This window comes from Drosophila erecta, unplaced genomic scaffold (genome assembly GCF_003286155.1).
Source record: "Drosophila erecta strain 14021-0224.00,06,07 unplaced genomic scaffold, DereRS2 tig00000021-arrow-pilon, whole genome shotgun sequence".
In the NCBI taxonomy this organism is placed as follows: domain Eukaryota; kingdom Metazoa; phylum Arthropoda; class Insecta; order Diptera; family Drosophilidae; genus Drosophila; species Drosophila erecta.
This window is the reverse complement of record NW_020825198.1, coordinates 5,849,059-5,862,921: the sequence shown is the minus strand read 5'-3', so window position 1 is coordinate 5,862,921 and position 13,863 is coordinate 5,849,059. Positions and strand designations below refer to the sequence as shown.

Here is a 13,863-nt window from a genome sequence, read left to right as displayed (position 1 = left end):
GTCACTATCTGCTCAGACGAATTTACCATTCACTACTCGACTGTATACCTTAATCTTTAATCTATAATCTTTAAACTGTAATGTATACTTATGTCTTCTCGTAAAACTTGTTACAGAGATCAAACGAACGAATTGAAAATTATGTAATAAAGTGTGAATTATGTACTTTTTATAAAATCAAAACTCACCCGACCACTGGCCATAATTTTTATTTAGCTGGGGGCCAATCATTGAACTTGTACTCTTCAAACAAATGGCCAAATGTCTCAACTGACCAACTGGTTTATACGTTTCCAGACGTAAACGGCAATGGGCAAGATTTCACAAATTACCAGACAACGTTAGACATTTTCCGGCTCACAAACGAGTTCTTCAATTCATTGATTTTTTTAGGTTTGTTTTCATTGAAATTACATAAGCCTTATTTGATATGTTGGCGGAAAATGCTTCCTAAATGGTGAAAAGACCAGTAGTATCTTAAAAATGTCGAAGTAATTGATATATAAGCTTATTTCAATTACCAATAAATAAATGAAAACAATCATCATTGTTAAGTTTAATAGTTTAAATTTGGCGGGCATTTTCGACTAACTTTACCAGCACTGCTTAAAAATACCGATTGCAGCTAGTGAACTTTCTTTCCAATTGCCATCTCTAATAGTTGATAAGAAAGGGCAGAGTACATGTAAATAAGAAATATATCAATGGTTAGCTAGCCAAAGGTAAAAATATAAACAAAATAATGGAGAAAAACAAATATGTACCACGTGTAAATCAGGTGAGCTAAGCGTACACTTATTTCTAAATTAAAAGTATGGAAATTATACATTTTTACCTTTTAGATAGATGCCATCTATTTGAACAAGGACATTGCCCGCCTGATACGAGATAATCTGCTGGAGAACTTGCAAGCAATCTCAGTGAGTTAATGAGTACCGCCATAATTGGCAGTTTAATAGTGTATATCTTTCACAGCCCGTTTTGTTCATCAAAATCCAACCGGAGCTCGACTTGCTCATTCAATCCGCCATTTGGTTTGGTTCCGTCGGCAAGCGGTGCTCCACTTTTGGCCAACAGCTTCTGGTTCTGGCTTATGATGCCGAAAAGCTGACGGTGTCCAGGCTGGTGCTCCATTTCGTCCTGACCGTCTTGCCGGGCTACGTGAAGAGCTGGGAGGAGCGGCGTTTAACCAGGCGCGTGGAGTGGTTTAGCGAGGCGATTACGTGGGCGGAGAACAGTGCCCTGGTACTGAACATCCTCAATTACTTTCGGTTCCTGAAGACAGGGCGAAAACCCACGCTGGTGGACTATCTTTTGGGGTTGGACTACATTAGTCTGAGGAACAACCAACGGAGGGACATTGGCTACAAGTACCTAACGAGAGAACTGCTTTGGGGAGGATTTATGGTAGGTGCTGGTTAGTTCGTGTTGTGTTTTTATATATCACAATTAATATTATAGGAAATCCTCGGACTGGTGTTACCCATCATCAATTTCCGTAAGCTACAAAGATTGCTAAAGTCGTGGACATTTGGTCAGGCGATTTCCGGACGACGGTTGGAGGATAGAGATGACCCGGCGTTCTTGGCGCCGCAGATGACCCTGAGCACCACCTGCACCTTCTGTGGGGAGCGACCCACATTGCCACACCACATGGGCTGCGGGCATATCTATTGCTATTATTGTCTCAATGCCAATGTTTTAACGGATGCCAGTTTCTGCTGCCCCAAATGCGGTTCTACGTGCCCTGAGTCGGGAATCCAAAGTGTCTGATAAATAGGAAGATATGCAAGTGATGGTTTTATACGTGTTTTTATTAGTTTTAAGAGAAAAGTGGGCTTTAAGTAATAAACAAACAATTTTCATATTCCGCCAAAAGTTTAGTGTTGGCAAGTATAGTAGTGTTGGTAGTCGTACAAAACCATCTATTATTTACAGGCATGGTGCCAGAAGAAGTGCGATAAAAACTAGAAGAAAACTGTATAATTTAGCGAAATTAAAAAGCAAAAAGTTGCTTGGTTGAAGTATTAAGCCTTGTGGATTCAAAGTAAACTGCGGACTAGCCAAGTACATTCCAGTTAAGACCAAAAAGTAAGTTCTAAGTCTTTGTCGTTGGTAAATAAAAAGCGCGCGAAAAAATGGGAACAGCTGTTGCATTGTGAACCAGCGTTGCCAAATGTGTAAATTAAGCAATAATATGAAATATATTCTTAAAAAGCTCACCTGCATTCATCACTAGTTTGGATAGTTAGACTAAAAGATAAATGAATAATCATATAATTTGGGATACAAAGCCACACCCCCTTTGTTTTGCAATTTCGCAAATCAGCTGCCCACGGCGATCTGGCAACGCCATTACTTTGTTATTATCTCATTTTTCTGCTGCGCATTTCGTCTTTGTCCGAATTTTTTGAAGAAAACCAAACAATTTATCGCTTCGCCAAGAACACGACAAGTAGTTTAAACCCCACGAATTAAACTATTTTATTGAAGTTAATGTAATTGCTTATAAATAAACTAAAGCATAAAGAGCAGAACGAGAGCAAACAGTTGAAAACAGAAAGTGCTGAAATAATAACACCAAATACAATTGACCATCAATTGCGCATATATAATTGTTTAAATATATTCGCAAAGTGAGCTGATTTCACATATCAAGGTCAGTAAGTGGATGACTCGCAGCAAAAACAATAACAAACTAAGATCCCTTGAAAACCCCAGGTGAAAATGCTAGATCTGGAGATCGCGCCGGAGATTTCCCTGGGCTGCGATGTCTGGGAATTTGTTCTCGGCATGCACTTCTCGCAGGCCATTGCCATCATCCAGTCGCAGGTGGGCATCATCAAGGGAGTCCAGGTGCTGTACTCGGATACCAATCCCCTGGGCGTGGACATCATTATCAACCTGCCCCAGGACGGCGTTCGTTTGATCTTTGATCCCGTCAATCAGCGCTTGAAGACCATCGAGGTTTTCAACATGAAACTGGTGAAACTGCGGTATTGCGGCGTCTACTTTAACTCCCCGGAGGTGCTGCCGAGTATCGAGCAAATCGAGCACTCCTTTGGAGCTACACATCCTGGGGTTTACGATGCAGCCAAACAGTTGTTTGCCCTCCATTTCCGTGGGCTAAGCTTCTACTTTCCCGTGGACAGCAAGCTGCACTCGGGCTATGCCCATGGACTGGGTTCTCTGGTTTTCCTGAACGGCGCCTCACCCGTCGTATCCAAGATGTCACTTTACGCAGGCAGTAATGTATCAGAGAACAGAGCACCACCCCTACCCTTGGCCTGCTATCACCGCCAGATGTATTTGGAATCGGCCACTGTTCTCCGAACCTCCTTTGGTCACACGAAGGGTTTGAAGCTGAAGCTCTTTACTGAGGGTTCGGGAAGAGCTTTGGAGCCACGCCGCCAGTGCTTCACGCGAGAGCTGCTCTTCGGCGATAGCTGCGAGGATGTGGCCACCAGTCTAGGAGCACCCAATCGTATATTCTTCAAGAGCGAGGACAAAATGAAGATACACAGTTCGAGTGTCAATCGACAAGCGCAGAGCAAGCGGAGCGACATTTTCTTCAACTACTTCACACTTGGAATCGATGTGCTCTTTGATGCACGAACGCAGACCTGCAAGAAGTTCATTCTGCACACCAACTATCCTGGGCACTTTAACTTTAACATGTACCATCGCTGCGAGTTCCAGTTCCTGCTGCAGGCGGATCATCCTTCAATGAGCGATAGTGGGCACGATCTGGTGACGCCGACTAAGCAAGAACATGTGAACATAAGCGCCTACACCAAATGGGACGCGATCAGCAGCGCATTAGCCACCTCAGAGCGGCCAGTGGTGCTTCATCGCGCCAGTTCGACGAACACGGCGAATCCGTTCGGCTCCACCTTCTGCTATGGCTACCAAGACCTAATCTTCGAGGTGATGCCCAACAGCCACATCGCCTCGGTAACGCTCTACAATACTGCGCCACCCAGGCAGCCAGCGCATTCCTGGCAGCAGCACAAAATGCAAGACATTCTCCTCACAGTGGCCTAGACCTGTGGGATTTACTGGGCTCCTTTCGCTGCTCCATGATGCTGAACAAGGGAACGCCCGCCTGTCGTGCTCTAATCTTTAAGCTGCAACATTGATCTAACATAGCCGTAAAGTAGACACATACATTATATAGTAATATATATATATATACATGGTACACGTAGATTTCCAATGTAAGCTAAGCCAATCATCGGACGAACTTTCTGACCAGGTTCATTCTGCGTTATTCCATTGCGATAGCTCGATTCGATTTGTTTCGACCCATAACTGACAATTAATAAGCCTATTACTTTTAAAAAATGCATGTCGTTAATATATTTCAGTACCTTAAGCTCCAATCGTGTATCTCTCTTTGAAAAAGAAAAAATCAACAAAAAAATATATAAATATAAGGTTTCGACAAAAAATGTAATGGTTTTAATTTCTTTACGTTCCTTAGTAATTGTTTCATTTTATGGACTTAACGATGAAATATATGGTTCATTTTCAGTTCCTTAAAATGCAAGTTGCAGATCAGGAGAACCAGGCTCCGCAGCAGCAGACGACTGCTGTGCATGCCTACAATCCAGAGGTCCTTCAGGATATGTTGCCCGTGTACTACAGGCGTCTCTTTCCCCACCTGCCCTTCTACCGTTGGCTTTCCTATGGATCATGTAAGTGCATCCAACTGCAATCCTTAAAAACAGCCATTGATCATTATTCTTCTCAGCTGAGGACGCCATCTTTTCCAATCGCGAGATTTCCTTTACGCTGCCGGACGATATCTACATACGTTATCTGTGCTTTGATACCCAGGCTGAATTGGAAAAGGAGATCTGCTCGAGGAATCCAATTAAGATTGACATAGGTCCAGTGATGCATACCAAACCCAAAAATCATCGTTCGATTCCTGGCGGCTTAACGCCCGTACAACGTGAGCTGGTTTTTGATATCGATATGACGGACTACGACGATGTGCGTACCTGTTGCTCTGGAGCAGAGGTATGCCTTAAATGCTGGAAGTTTATGGTGCTGGCTGCCAGGGTTTTGGATGTCGCTCTGCGGGAGGATTTCGGTTTTGAGCACATTATCTGGATTTTCTCCGGTAGACGAGGTATCCATTGCTGGGTGTGCGACCACCAAGCCCGTCACTTGGACGCACGTGGTCGCTATGCTGTGGCGGAATACCTTAACATTATTACCTATGCCAATTTCTCGGGCACCAATTCACCCAGATGTGCAATGGGAGAGCGACCGCATCATAGCCTGAAGAGAGCCTTAAAGATAGTAGAGCCCATGTTTGAGGAGGTAATACTAGAGGATCAGAATCTTTTTGGGACTCCCAAGGGAGTTACCAAACTACTTAACATGGTCCACGATGACGCTGCACGTGGCGAACTAGAATCTTATCTGCAAAAGAATTTGGAGGATGGAGCCCACTCGCGACTCATCTGGGAGAGCTTCAATAAGTACGCCAGCTCTATGAGAACGTCCACAGCAAATGCCTGGAGTCGTAAGCTGAAGAACATTGTAAGCGAGGTCCAGCTTGGACTGCTCTATCCTCGTTTAGACATCAACGTCACTAGGGGATTTAACCATTTGCTGAAGGCCCCGTTTTGCATTCATCCAGCCACTGGAAAAGTGTGCGTTCCATTTAGTGTAAGTGCTGTAGCCAAGTTTGATCCTACCACAGTGCCCACGATCACCCAGTTGCTGCACGAGATCAACGCTTTTGATGATAAGAGCAAGAGCTACATGGAGGCGCCGGAGGATAAGAGCCGCATCAAGGATCATAAGAAGACTAGCATGTTCAAGGGTGTGGTGGTTTTCGAGGAGTTCCTGCGAAAACTGGAGCGCAACCAGAAATCTGCTAGCTTGCAGTTTTGATTATAATTTTTGAAAATCTAAGATAAGAAAATAAAAGGTTAATGAATATTTCAGTATGCACCCACATTTTCTCGTTTGCCGCTTTCGTATTTATCTTTATTAGGTGTTTGTATGGTAATCATTAGGCTAGCAACAATAAATAGTCTAGGCGACATCGCACCGATTCCGGTTCACAATCCGGATCTCACATGCAGCGCAGTCGCACCAGCGGCACCACGTTGCCGTCCTTATCGTCCACATCTACCTCAACCTCTAGTTGGTAAAGTCCATCCTCCGGTGTCGTGCTGTCGGGCAGACGGGCCAGTATCTCGCTCTCTCCAGTGCGCAGCTTAAACGAAGCAGCTCCCTTGCTTACGTCGTCACCCTTACCCTCCTCTGATTGGGGCAGTGATATCCGTATCTTGGCGGGCAAAACGCTACCCCTGCCCAGGACCAACTTGGCGTTGGCTTCGTCATTGCCGTGCCAAATGTATAGGTCATCCTCAACCACCACACAATCCTCCTCCTTGTGAAGCTGCTGTTCAAGGGGATCAATTAGGCACACAGCTTGGCGCGCACAGCCGATGGCAACCACCTCGTCCGCCGAATGGCTGTTGTGAAGCTTCGCGTCCGGGAAGCGGGCTCCAACTGCCGCCTGAAGTTTGGGGATTTGCATTGTGGCGCCGAGTAGAACGATGTCATCTATTTTGCTCAATCCGGGATGCTCCTTTTGCGCCTGCTCTACACACTCGCCCAGTTGCTGGATGAGGTTATTGATCACTGGCTGGATGAGGCTCTCAAAGCGAGCTCGCGACATCTGGGCATTGTAATCAACGCCGTCCATTAGGGAGTCGATATAAAGTTGCGTGGAAGGCATAGTGGTAAGGATGTGCTTACAGTTGGCGGCGGCAGTGCGGATTTTGGCCACTGAGCGACGAGACTCATGCGGGTCTAGCTTGTACTTGCGGCGGAACTCCTCGCAAATGAACTGCACCAAGGCCTCGGTGAATTGCCGGCCACCAATGGGGAAGGGTCCGAAAGTTGCCAGCTGAACGAACAGGCCATTTTGGACGGCATAAAAGGCGATGTCGCTGTATAAACCACCACATTTGATTGTCAGCACATGGCGTCGCTGTTCCGTCTGCTCCTCGCCAATACTGTAGCCTAATACGGCAGCCGTGGGTTCCGTAATAATCTGGGCCACGTGGAAGCCAGCAGTTTGAGCGGCATCTGCTAACAGTTTGTAGGCCGAGGCGGGATAATAGCTGGGTATGGAGAGCACGGCGATGGGCGCCTGTTCCCCGTCCGTGTGATATTGATGGGCCAGCTCCAGCTCAGCGCGCAGCAGCTCCACCGTCACCTGATAGGCGCTGAGGTCCTTAGTCACAACTCTGTCGTCTTGATCCTCCTTTTCGGAAGGTACAGTATGCTCCATCCGGAACACCAGCTCCTCCTTGTCAAAGTCGCAGGGGATTTCCCGCAGCGCACTGGACAGTTTCTCCTCAGTGAGCTGTTCCTTAGACTGAAGCAGCTGAAAGCTGTGGGCCACCGCCTGGCGCGGACGAGTGGCCATCTTCTGCTTGGCCGTAAGGCCACATTCGATCTCCGAGGCGCCGTCCCAGAGAAGGCACGCCTGTGACACTCGGTCGCCCTGTTTGTTGGCGATCACCTCCGCCTTGCCATCCGCGCGCACGTGGGCGATGCAGAGCGTGCTGTTGCCAATCTTGATGCCAAATCGCGGCCACATCTTTGGGGAGTCGGATTCGGAGGCAGAAGTACACGGATTTAAGGAAATATCTTAACAAAATGCGACGAATAAACGCGCACGTTTTTTTCCAGCACGCGCGGTAGTGTTGTATGACAGAGTATTTTGCAACACTGGCGGGGTATTATGTCACGGCGATGTCACTTTTTCGATATATATGTATGAATTCCAATTTCAGAACTAATTTTGCCAACTAATATTGAAAATATAATATTTTCCATAAATGACACAAGACGTGTAAGTTAAAGATATTAGTTCTTTGAATTGAAATAAAAATGTATTTTCTTATTTGTATAAATTTATTCACTATAAGAAAACTATTTAATGTTATTCGGCTATTAGACTCCTTTATAATATTTTTTAAACATTAAAAATAAATAGTCGATTTAATCGATATGAAAATTTCTTCTCACTTTAAATAAGTAGTATTGAATAACGCTAAGCAGCTGGTTTGTATCGATAGGATCGAGCTACTGCAGACCATCACCAGCTAAAAAATATGTAAACAAAACAGACGGAAAATCGCAAGAAAATTGCTGAAAACTCGATATAAAATACAACACAACAGGGCCAAAACAATGTAATACAGTTCCTCAAAGTGTAGACCATTATATGCAAACCAAAGTGTTAGCAGAAAGCATCTATACGTACAGAAGTAACAAAAAATCCATAGGAATCCAAGCGCAGAGGCTAGAGAAGCAAACTGTTGACCCCGCCGACCCCACCGTCCACCACCCCCTTGAAGGTCCAACCCCCCTATTCCCCCCGCGTAGTGGGCACTGTGTGACATACATGCGCGTGTGTGTACGCCCCCAAAAAGCCAAGCAAACCGTACCGATTCGTCATCGATTTACGGCGGAACCAAGCCAAACAATGCGACTCCGCTGAAAATTAGACAAATTGAAAACGAAATCTAATAAAAGAGAGTGCGAGTGCGTGGCCTTGGAACAGAAATTGATTTGTTTACCTGCCCTGAAAATGCGCAATTCTTAGGGCTTACGAATAAAGAAAGTCGAAATACATTACACACACAACAAAGAGTCACCCAATTGGGAGTGCCTGGAACTGAGGCAACCTTGAGTGTTTGGAATGGATGATAATCTGAGCACCAAGTCCTCGGAATCCTCGATAACAACCAGCGGGGAGTACGAAATAGTTACCGACAGCAATGTGGCCAGTCCCATGGAGCAGGTGAAGCAGGTTGTCAACCAGCAGGGTACTCAGCCAGAAGTGGGAGGCAAGCCGCCCACTTCTCTGAGTGCTCTGGCTCTGTCCTCCCCCGAAGCTGGAGGAGATCGCTCGCCTACACTGGACATGGCCCATAATCGCAACCTAAGCGACATGCAGCACGAGATGACGGACGCCCTCAAAGATCTGGAGCTGGAACGCGGTGGAGGTGAGTGAAGAAACACAACTGAGGGTGGAATGGGTTGCCCTGGGTAGCCTGAAGAAAATTCAGTCGCTGCCCAACGCCAGCTGTACACACAACGTCGCGGTCGCTCCAATATTGGAAACATCAAACGATTGCTAAGCCTAACCAGCTGCAATCTTATCGGCGCAGAGCCGTAGTGCTACGCTGTCATGGAAACAACGACAAACAAACCGAATAATAATATTTTCCTTAAACTAAATTCCGCATAATTCGGCATTTGTTATTGCTCGTCGCGTAATTGACAATTAACATTTTTGCAGCTGCCATTGGGGAGAAGTCAGCGCCACGTCTCCCGAGTCACCAGCAAAAGTCTCTCACCCTACCGCTCACGGGCTCCGGCGGGAGATCTGCCGATCCCGAGATGCGTTTCCCCTGCACCCTGTTCTCGCCCAAGAGCGAGGAGACCCTCGACGATGCCTCCAGCTCAAACAGGGTGGGTCATTCGGTCTTCTATGACTGCATAGACACGAGTCCCGCATGTGTGGAGGAAAAACAGGATGCCATGAAGCCGGAGAAGGGCGACACCACCGACGAGGAGGGTGAGCAGATCTCCTAGCTTTGTTAAATTTCCGAATATCCAGAGAGTAGCCTATAAACTTTGTTAATGTTACGAAAGCCATTTTTCTCATGGAGTTCTTTTTTATTTATGCCTAGACTCCTTAAAAATCTTGAAATCTATGTATCTATTTCTATAACAAAAATTTAATTGAGTTTATTTATTTATTTTTTCTTTAGTTTCTGAAATCGATCAGGGCTGCACTATATTTTCCGGAGTTACCTACCTGGGAGCAGCCAACATTAATGCCCCCAAATCCGAGACGGAGGTCTATCGCATCATGGGAGAGCTGAATAGTGGCTCAAAGTCAGTGGGCCTGAAGATCACTGTGAGCATTCCCAACTGCTCAGAGGGCCTGGTTGTGTGAGTAATGTTTTTACTGTCCCTTGAATGGCTCACTGAACGTCATAATGTTTATATTACAGCCTCCACGATGCTGAGAGCAATACTATTATTGCCACCTATGAGATATCCAGCATTATCTTATACTATCGAGGACCAGTAGACACGGTAGAAAACGGATGCTTTGCATTCACTTGGCTCCACGGAGATGCGTTGTTTCAGTGCCATGTGTTTCGGTGCCATATTCCCGAAGCGGTTAATCAAGTCAGCGGTGAGTCAGATCATGCAGTGATTTCATCCACTGGTTTATTTTAAATCTTCATCCACAGCCTGCTTCCAGAAGGCATTCCAGACTTATCCGCCCAGCATGAGTTGCAGCCTTAATTCGGCCGTTGACATGGCCAACTCGGTAACCTCCGATGTAAGCGGAAATCCTTTAAATACGGCTGGGTATGAGTTCATAGTCTCCTTAGAGATCCGTGAGCGGGTGGCAAAGAACTCGTATGCCGCAGTTCCTCGCGATAGGGGATGCTTCAAGCTGCGGGCGAACACAGATAAGGAGGTGTGCATCACAGTCAAACAGACTCCGTCGAACGTTCTTCAGCCATTGCATATCGAACGTTGTTTCGGTGTTCTAGTGGCACCCGGAAAACTAGTAGTCCAAAAGGATATGCATTTGATCGACATGCACAGCATGGGTTACATGCAGCCAGGGGGAACAGGAGTAGCAACCGAATCGGACAGCAATGCCCAGCAGAGTTCCACCTGGCCTTATACAATTCGAGCTGAGTGGAAAGCCCAGGAGAAGGCCTTTGAGCAGTTAAATCTTGAGTCGTCCAAGACCAATTTGACTGTGGCCGTAGACATTGTGATGCGACACATACAGGAACCGGTTAGGTTCGTCATCGAGACCCCAGTGACCATTCAGTCGGCCAGCGAAATGCGTATTATGGACCATTTTATGTCGAAGCGACCCATGACACTGCGTTTCTATTTGCATCTAAAGCGGACCGACGAGTCCAACTGGAAAGTGAATAGCATTGATCCCTCTGAGGAAATCGCGGAGCAGCCGGGCCACCAGCAAAGCTCTTCTCTGCTCAAGATGGGAATGAATAATCTATCGCGCATTGTGCGCAGTTCGTCCATTGCCTCAATTGAGGATGATTGTCCCTCGGACTACAGCAGCGATGGGGATGAGCCGCTGCTGAGTGGCACTGGTGAAGTATCCAAGGATTGCTCGCAGGATACGCTCGACGAGTGGGATCCCATTCTGCGGGAGTGGGACTCTGAGAAAAGACCGAAAAACTTGGCGCCTCTAGTTCGCCTCGGTGTTCCAGAAGCACTGCGTGAAAAGATCTGGCAGAAGCTTGCTAACGTCGAGGGCAGGTTGGAGATGAACGACAAGTACAAGATCTTAATCACCAAAGTGAGTATTAACGTATTATCCATCTGAGAAGAAATTAATTGGAAATTAACTTGCAGGAAACCAAATGTGAGACCGTTATACAGCGGGACATCCATCGCACTTTTCCGGCGCACAAATGCTTCAAAGAAATTGGCGGTTCTGGCCAAGACGCACTTTTTAAGGTGTCCAAAGCGTATGCCGTCCATGACAGCGAGGTTGGATATTGTCAAGGTCTAAGCTTTATAGCAGCTAGTTTGCTCCTTCATGTAAGTAATTGATTATGTTAATGCACTACCCAGCATAAATGCTTAAACCCATTTCTCCTCAGATGCCGGAGGAGGATGCGTTCTGTGTCCTTGTAGCACTTATGTACGACTACGGGCTTCGTGATCTGTACAAAGCCGGATTCGAGGTCCTTTACCTTCGTCTCTACCAACTGGAGCGCTTGATCAAGGATCAGCTGCCCAAGCTGCATGAACACTTCACGGCCTGCGGCATTGAGACGCACATGTACGCCTCCCAATGGTTCCTAACCCTATATACAGCGCGATTTCCATTGTGTTTTGTGTTCCACGTGCTGGATGTCTTTCTGCTGGACGGACTACCTGTGCTCTTCCAGGTGGCCGTAACTCTCCTATCAATCTGTGAAGCCGATTTGCGACAGCTTGATTTTGAGGGTATTCTAAAATATTTCCGGGTAACGTTGCCGAAGAAGTGCCGCAGCTCCAGTCAGGCACGCAAGGTGATGAAACAAGCCTGCGAGCGTAAGATAAAAAAGTTGAAGCAGTACGAGGAGGAGTTTCTGCTAAAAAAGCAGCACAAGGAGCGTCTAGAGAAAGAGGCACAGATTTACGAGAATCGTTTCGGCGAGGAGAGGCGCAAAATGCAGGCGGAAATCGACGCACTGAACAAACAACTGACTTCCGCCAAGGAACGAGCTGTGGAGAAGGAGAAGAAGCACACAGGCATTATACAGGAATACAAGCAAATCATCCAGCGCCAAGAGCAGGACATGAACACTCTAAGCGAGACTCTAGGAAAAGTGATGGTGCGTTGTTTTTTTTTCTTTTTTTTAACTGAGAGGATATTAATTTCTCGATTCCCCTTCAGCACATGGTTTCCAATTGCCAGAATTGTCAGCAGCAGATTGACGCGGGCAATGACAACGCTAAGTCAGATGGCAGCCAGACCAGGCGGCAAACCGATGCCATGCGGAATGCCAATGAGCATCCACTGGGGCCACTTGATCCGCTAAACGCTGCCTCGCAACGCATCCGCGAACTAGAGTTGGAGTTGGCCCAGGCCAAGCTGGCCCAAGTGGAAGCCGAGTGCAAGAACCAGGACCTGAATCATCAGCTCAGCAACACGCTCAGTGAACTGCAAACCAACCGCAACAGCTGGCAGCCCTGGCTATCGAAGACCTTCAATTCGCTGCAGGAGAAGGTGACCACCCGAGGCGGCCATCGGGATAATGGCGGTGGCGGACCGATGCCCACATTCCAATCCTACATGGGCCAGGCGCCAACTACACTGAGCGAGGCCAGCTCCCCCAGCGGCAATCAGGTAACCTAGTGTCCAGTGATCCAGCCAACTGTTATGACTGAAATCTCTTCAGTTTATTATTTTTAAGTTTTTTATGTATAATTTCCATATTTAAGATATGGGTTATCAGCCCACGAGCTGAGCTCCATGAATGTTTTCGGAATACCCAGCCATTACTTATCATTGATTAATTTAATTACTCACATACGCTCACACCATGACATACATTGAGAATCTTTATTTAGTCGACTCTACACATTGAACCTTTCTGCTGTTTCTGTTAGTACGCTGAACCTGGTTTGCTTATGATTTCATTGATATTTTGCATTGCAAATAAAACCGTGTATATAACATACTGAATCTGATACTTTGGTCTCTCGAACGGCTGCCCAGGAGTACAAGACCTTTGCATTTGCATCGGTGGGAGGGTCACCGAAGTTGCCCAGCAAATTCCAGGCCACCAAGCTGCGCAACAGCATCGACAGTCTGCGCAATATAGTGGTGCCCCTGGACACCGGCAAATCGCTAGCCGAGAATCTCAAGCAACAGCTGCAGCAGTAGGATGAGCAGTGCGGAAAAGATACAGATACAACGTAGGAGGATCTGGATAGCAGGCAGACCTACGGCATTGACTACGTCTGGTATTATTTATCATATTCGTCTATATATACATATACAAATGTGCATTTTGATTTTCATATATACGCGACGCGAGTAATAGATTTTCATTATTTTGCACTTTGAGGCACCCAAAAGGCAGTGCTGGTCAGGATGTGCCCCAGATCAATTAGTGGGTTGAAGTGAATCTTGGGCGATGGATGTTCGTTGTTATTTGTGATCTGATCTGGGGCACATATTGATTTGCTATGGCAAATGCTACACGTATAACGGCTATAAATAAATAAAGTACCAAATAAAATGCTAAATATTAA

General features: G+C 46.4%; 5 protein-coding genes across 6 annotated transcripts; 4 read left to right on the top strand and 1 right to left on the bottom strand.

Moving 5' to 3' along the window:
* Positions 1–636: 636 nt before the first annotated feature.
* Positions 637–1,867, top strand: LOC6545719 (peroxisome biogenesis factor 2). The gene is made up of 4 exons (XM_001971636.3): positions 637–778; positions 843–920; positions 976–1,407; positions 1,462–1,867. Exons 1-4 carry the CDS (start codon positions 743–745, stop codon positions 1,771–1,773), a joined length of 858 nt encoding a protein of 285 aa, XP_001971672.1. The 5' UTR covers positions 637–742; the 3' UTR covers positions 1,774–1,867.
* A 21-nt stretch (positions 1,868–1,888) lies between these two features.
* Positions 1,889–5,964, top strand: LOC6545717 (DNA primase small subunit). The gene is made up of 3 exons (XM_001971634.3): positions 1,889–2,091; positions 4,535–4,697; positions 4,754–5,964. Exons 2-3 carry the CDS (start codon positions 4,544–4,546, stop codon positions 5,908–5,910), a joined length of 1,311 nt encoding a protein of 436 aa, XP_001971670.1. The 5' UTR covers positions 1,889–2,091; positions 4,535–4,543; the 3' UTR covers positions 5,911–5,964.
* On the top strand, positions 2,329–4,445 carry LOC6545718 (UPF0183 protein CG7083). 2 transcript variants are annotated; one of them, XM_001971635.3, is made up of 2 exons: positions 2,329–2,659; positions 2,722–4,445. In XM_001971635.3, exon 2 carries the CDS (start codon positions 2,728–2,730, stop codon positions 4,042–4,044), a length of 1,317 nt encoding a protein of 438 aa, XP_001971671.1. In that variant the 5' UTR covers positions 2,329–2,659; positions 2,722–2,727; the 3' UTR covers positions 4,045–4,445. The 2 variants fall into 2 exon arrangements, with proteins under 2 accessions (XP_001971671.1, XP_026832393.1); XM_026976592.1 differs by having other exon boundaries at positions 2,329–2,663; positions 2,722–4,427.
* A 12-nt stretch (positions 5,965–5,976) lies between the features above and the next one.
* LOC6545716 (heat shock 70 kDa protein 14) lies at positions 5,977–7,812 on the bottom strand. The gene has a single exon (XM_001971633.3). It carries the CDS (start codon positions 7,634–7,636, stop codon positions 6,095–6,097), a length of 1,542 nt encoding a protein of 513 aa, XP_001971669.1. The 5' UTR covers positions 7,637–7,812; the 3' UTR covers positions 5,977–6,094.
* Positions 7,813–8,076: 264 nt separating this feature from the next.
* Positions 8,077–13,854, top strand: LOC6545715 (rab GTPase-activating protein 1-like). The gene is made up of 9 exons (XM_001971632.3): positions 8,077–9,050; positions 9,347–9,625; positions 9,822–10,005; positions 10,068–10,255; positions 10,314–11,410; positions 11,467–11,655; positions 11,718–12,437; positions 12,500–12,952; positions 13,325–13,854. Exons 1-9 carry the CDS (start codon positions 8,744–8,746, stop codon positions 13,490–13,492), a joined length of 3,585 nt encoding a protein of 1,194 aa, XP_001971668.1. The 5' UTR covers positions 8,077–8,743; the 3' UTR covers positions 13,493–13,854.
* The last annotated feature ends 9 nt before the right edge of the window (positions 13,855–13,863 follow it).

Bases quoted from the DNA above. Each gene is read 5' to 3' on its own strand.
- LOC6545715 (XM_001971632.3), top strand. From the start codon at position 8,744: ATGGATGATAATCTGAGCACCAAGTCCTCGGAATCCTCGATAACAACC. The intron at 9,051-9,346 runs GTGAGTGAAGAA...ACATTTTTGCAG, and splicing joins GGAGCTGGAACGCGGTGGAG to CTGCCATTGGGGAGAAGTCA. The intron at 9,626-9,821 runs GTGAGCAGATCT...TTTTTTCTTTAG, and splicing joins CGACACCACCGACGAGGAGG to TTTCTGAAATCGATCAGGGC.
- LOC6545718 (XM_001971635.3), top strand. From the start codon at position 2,728: ATGCTAGATCTGGAGATCGCGCCGGAGATTTCCCTGGGCTGCGATGTC.
- LOC6545719 (XM_001971636.3), top strand. From the start codon at position 743: ATGGAGAAAAACAAATATGTACCACGTGTAAATCAG. The intron at 921-975 runs GTGAGTTAATGA...TATCTTTCACAG, and splicing joins AGAACTTGCAAGCAATCTCA to CCCGTTTTGTTCATCAAAAT. The intron at 1,408-1,461 runs GTAGGTGCTGGT...TTAATATTATAG, and splicing joins TGCTTTGGGGAGGATTTATG to GAAATCCTCGGACTGGTGTT.
- LOC6545717 (XM_001971634.3), top strand. From the start codon at position 4,544: ATGCAAGTTGCAGATCAGGAGAACCAGGCTCCGCAGCAGCAGACGACT. The intron at 4,698-4,753 runs GTAAGTGCATCC...TATTCTTCTCAG, and splicing joins TTGGCTTTCCTATGGATCAT to CTGAGGACGCCATCTTTTCC.
- LOC6545716 (XM_001971633.3), bottom strand. From the start codon at position 7,636: ATGTGGCCGCGATTTGGCATCAAGATTGGCAACAGCACGCTCTGCATC.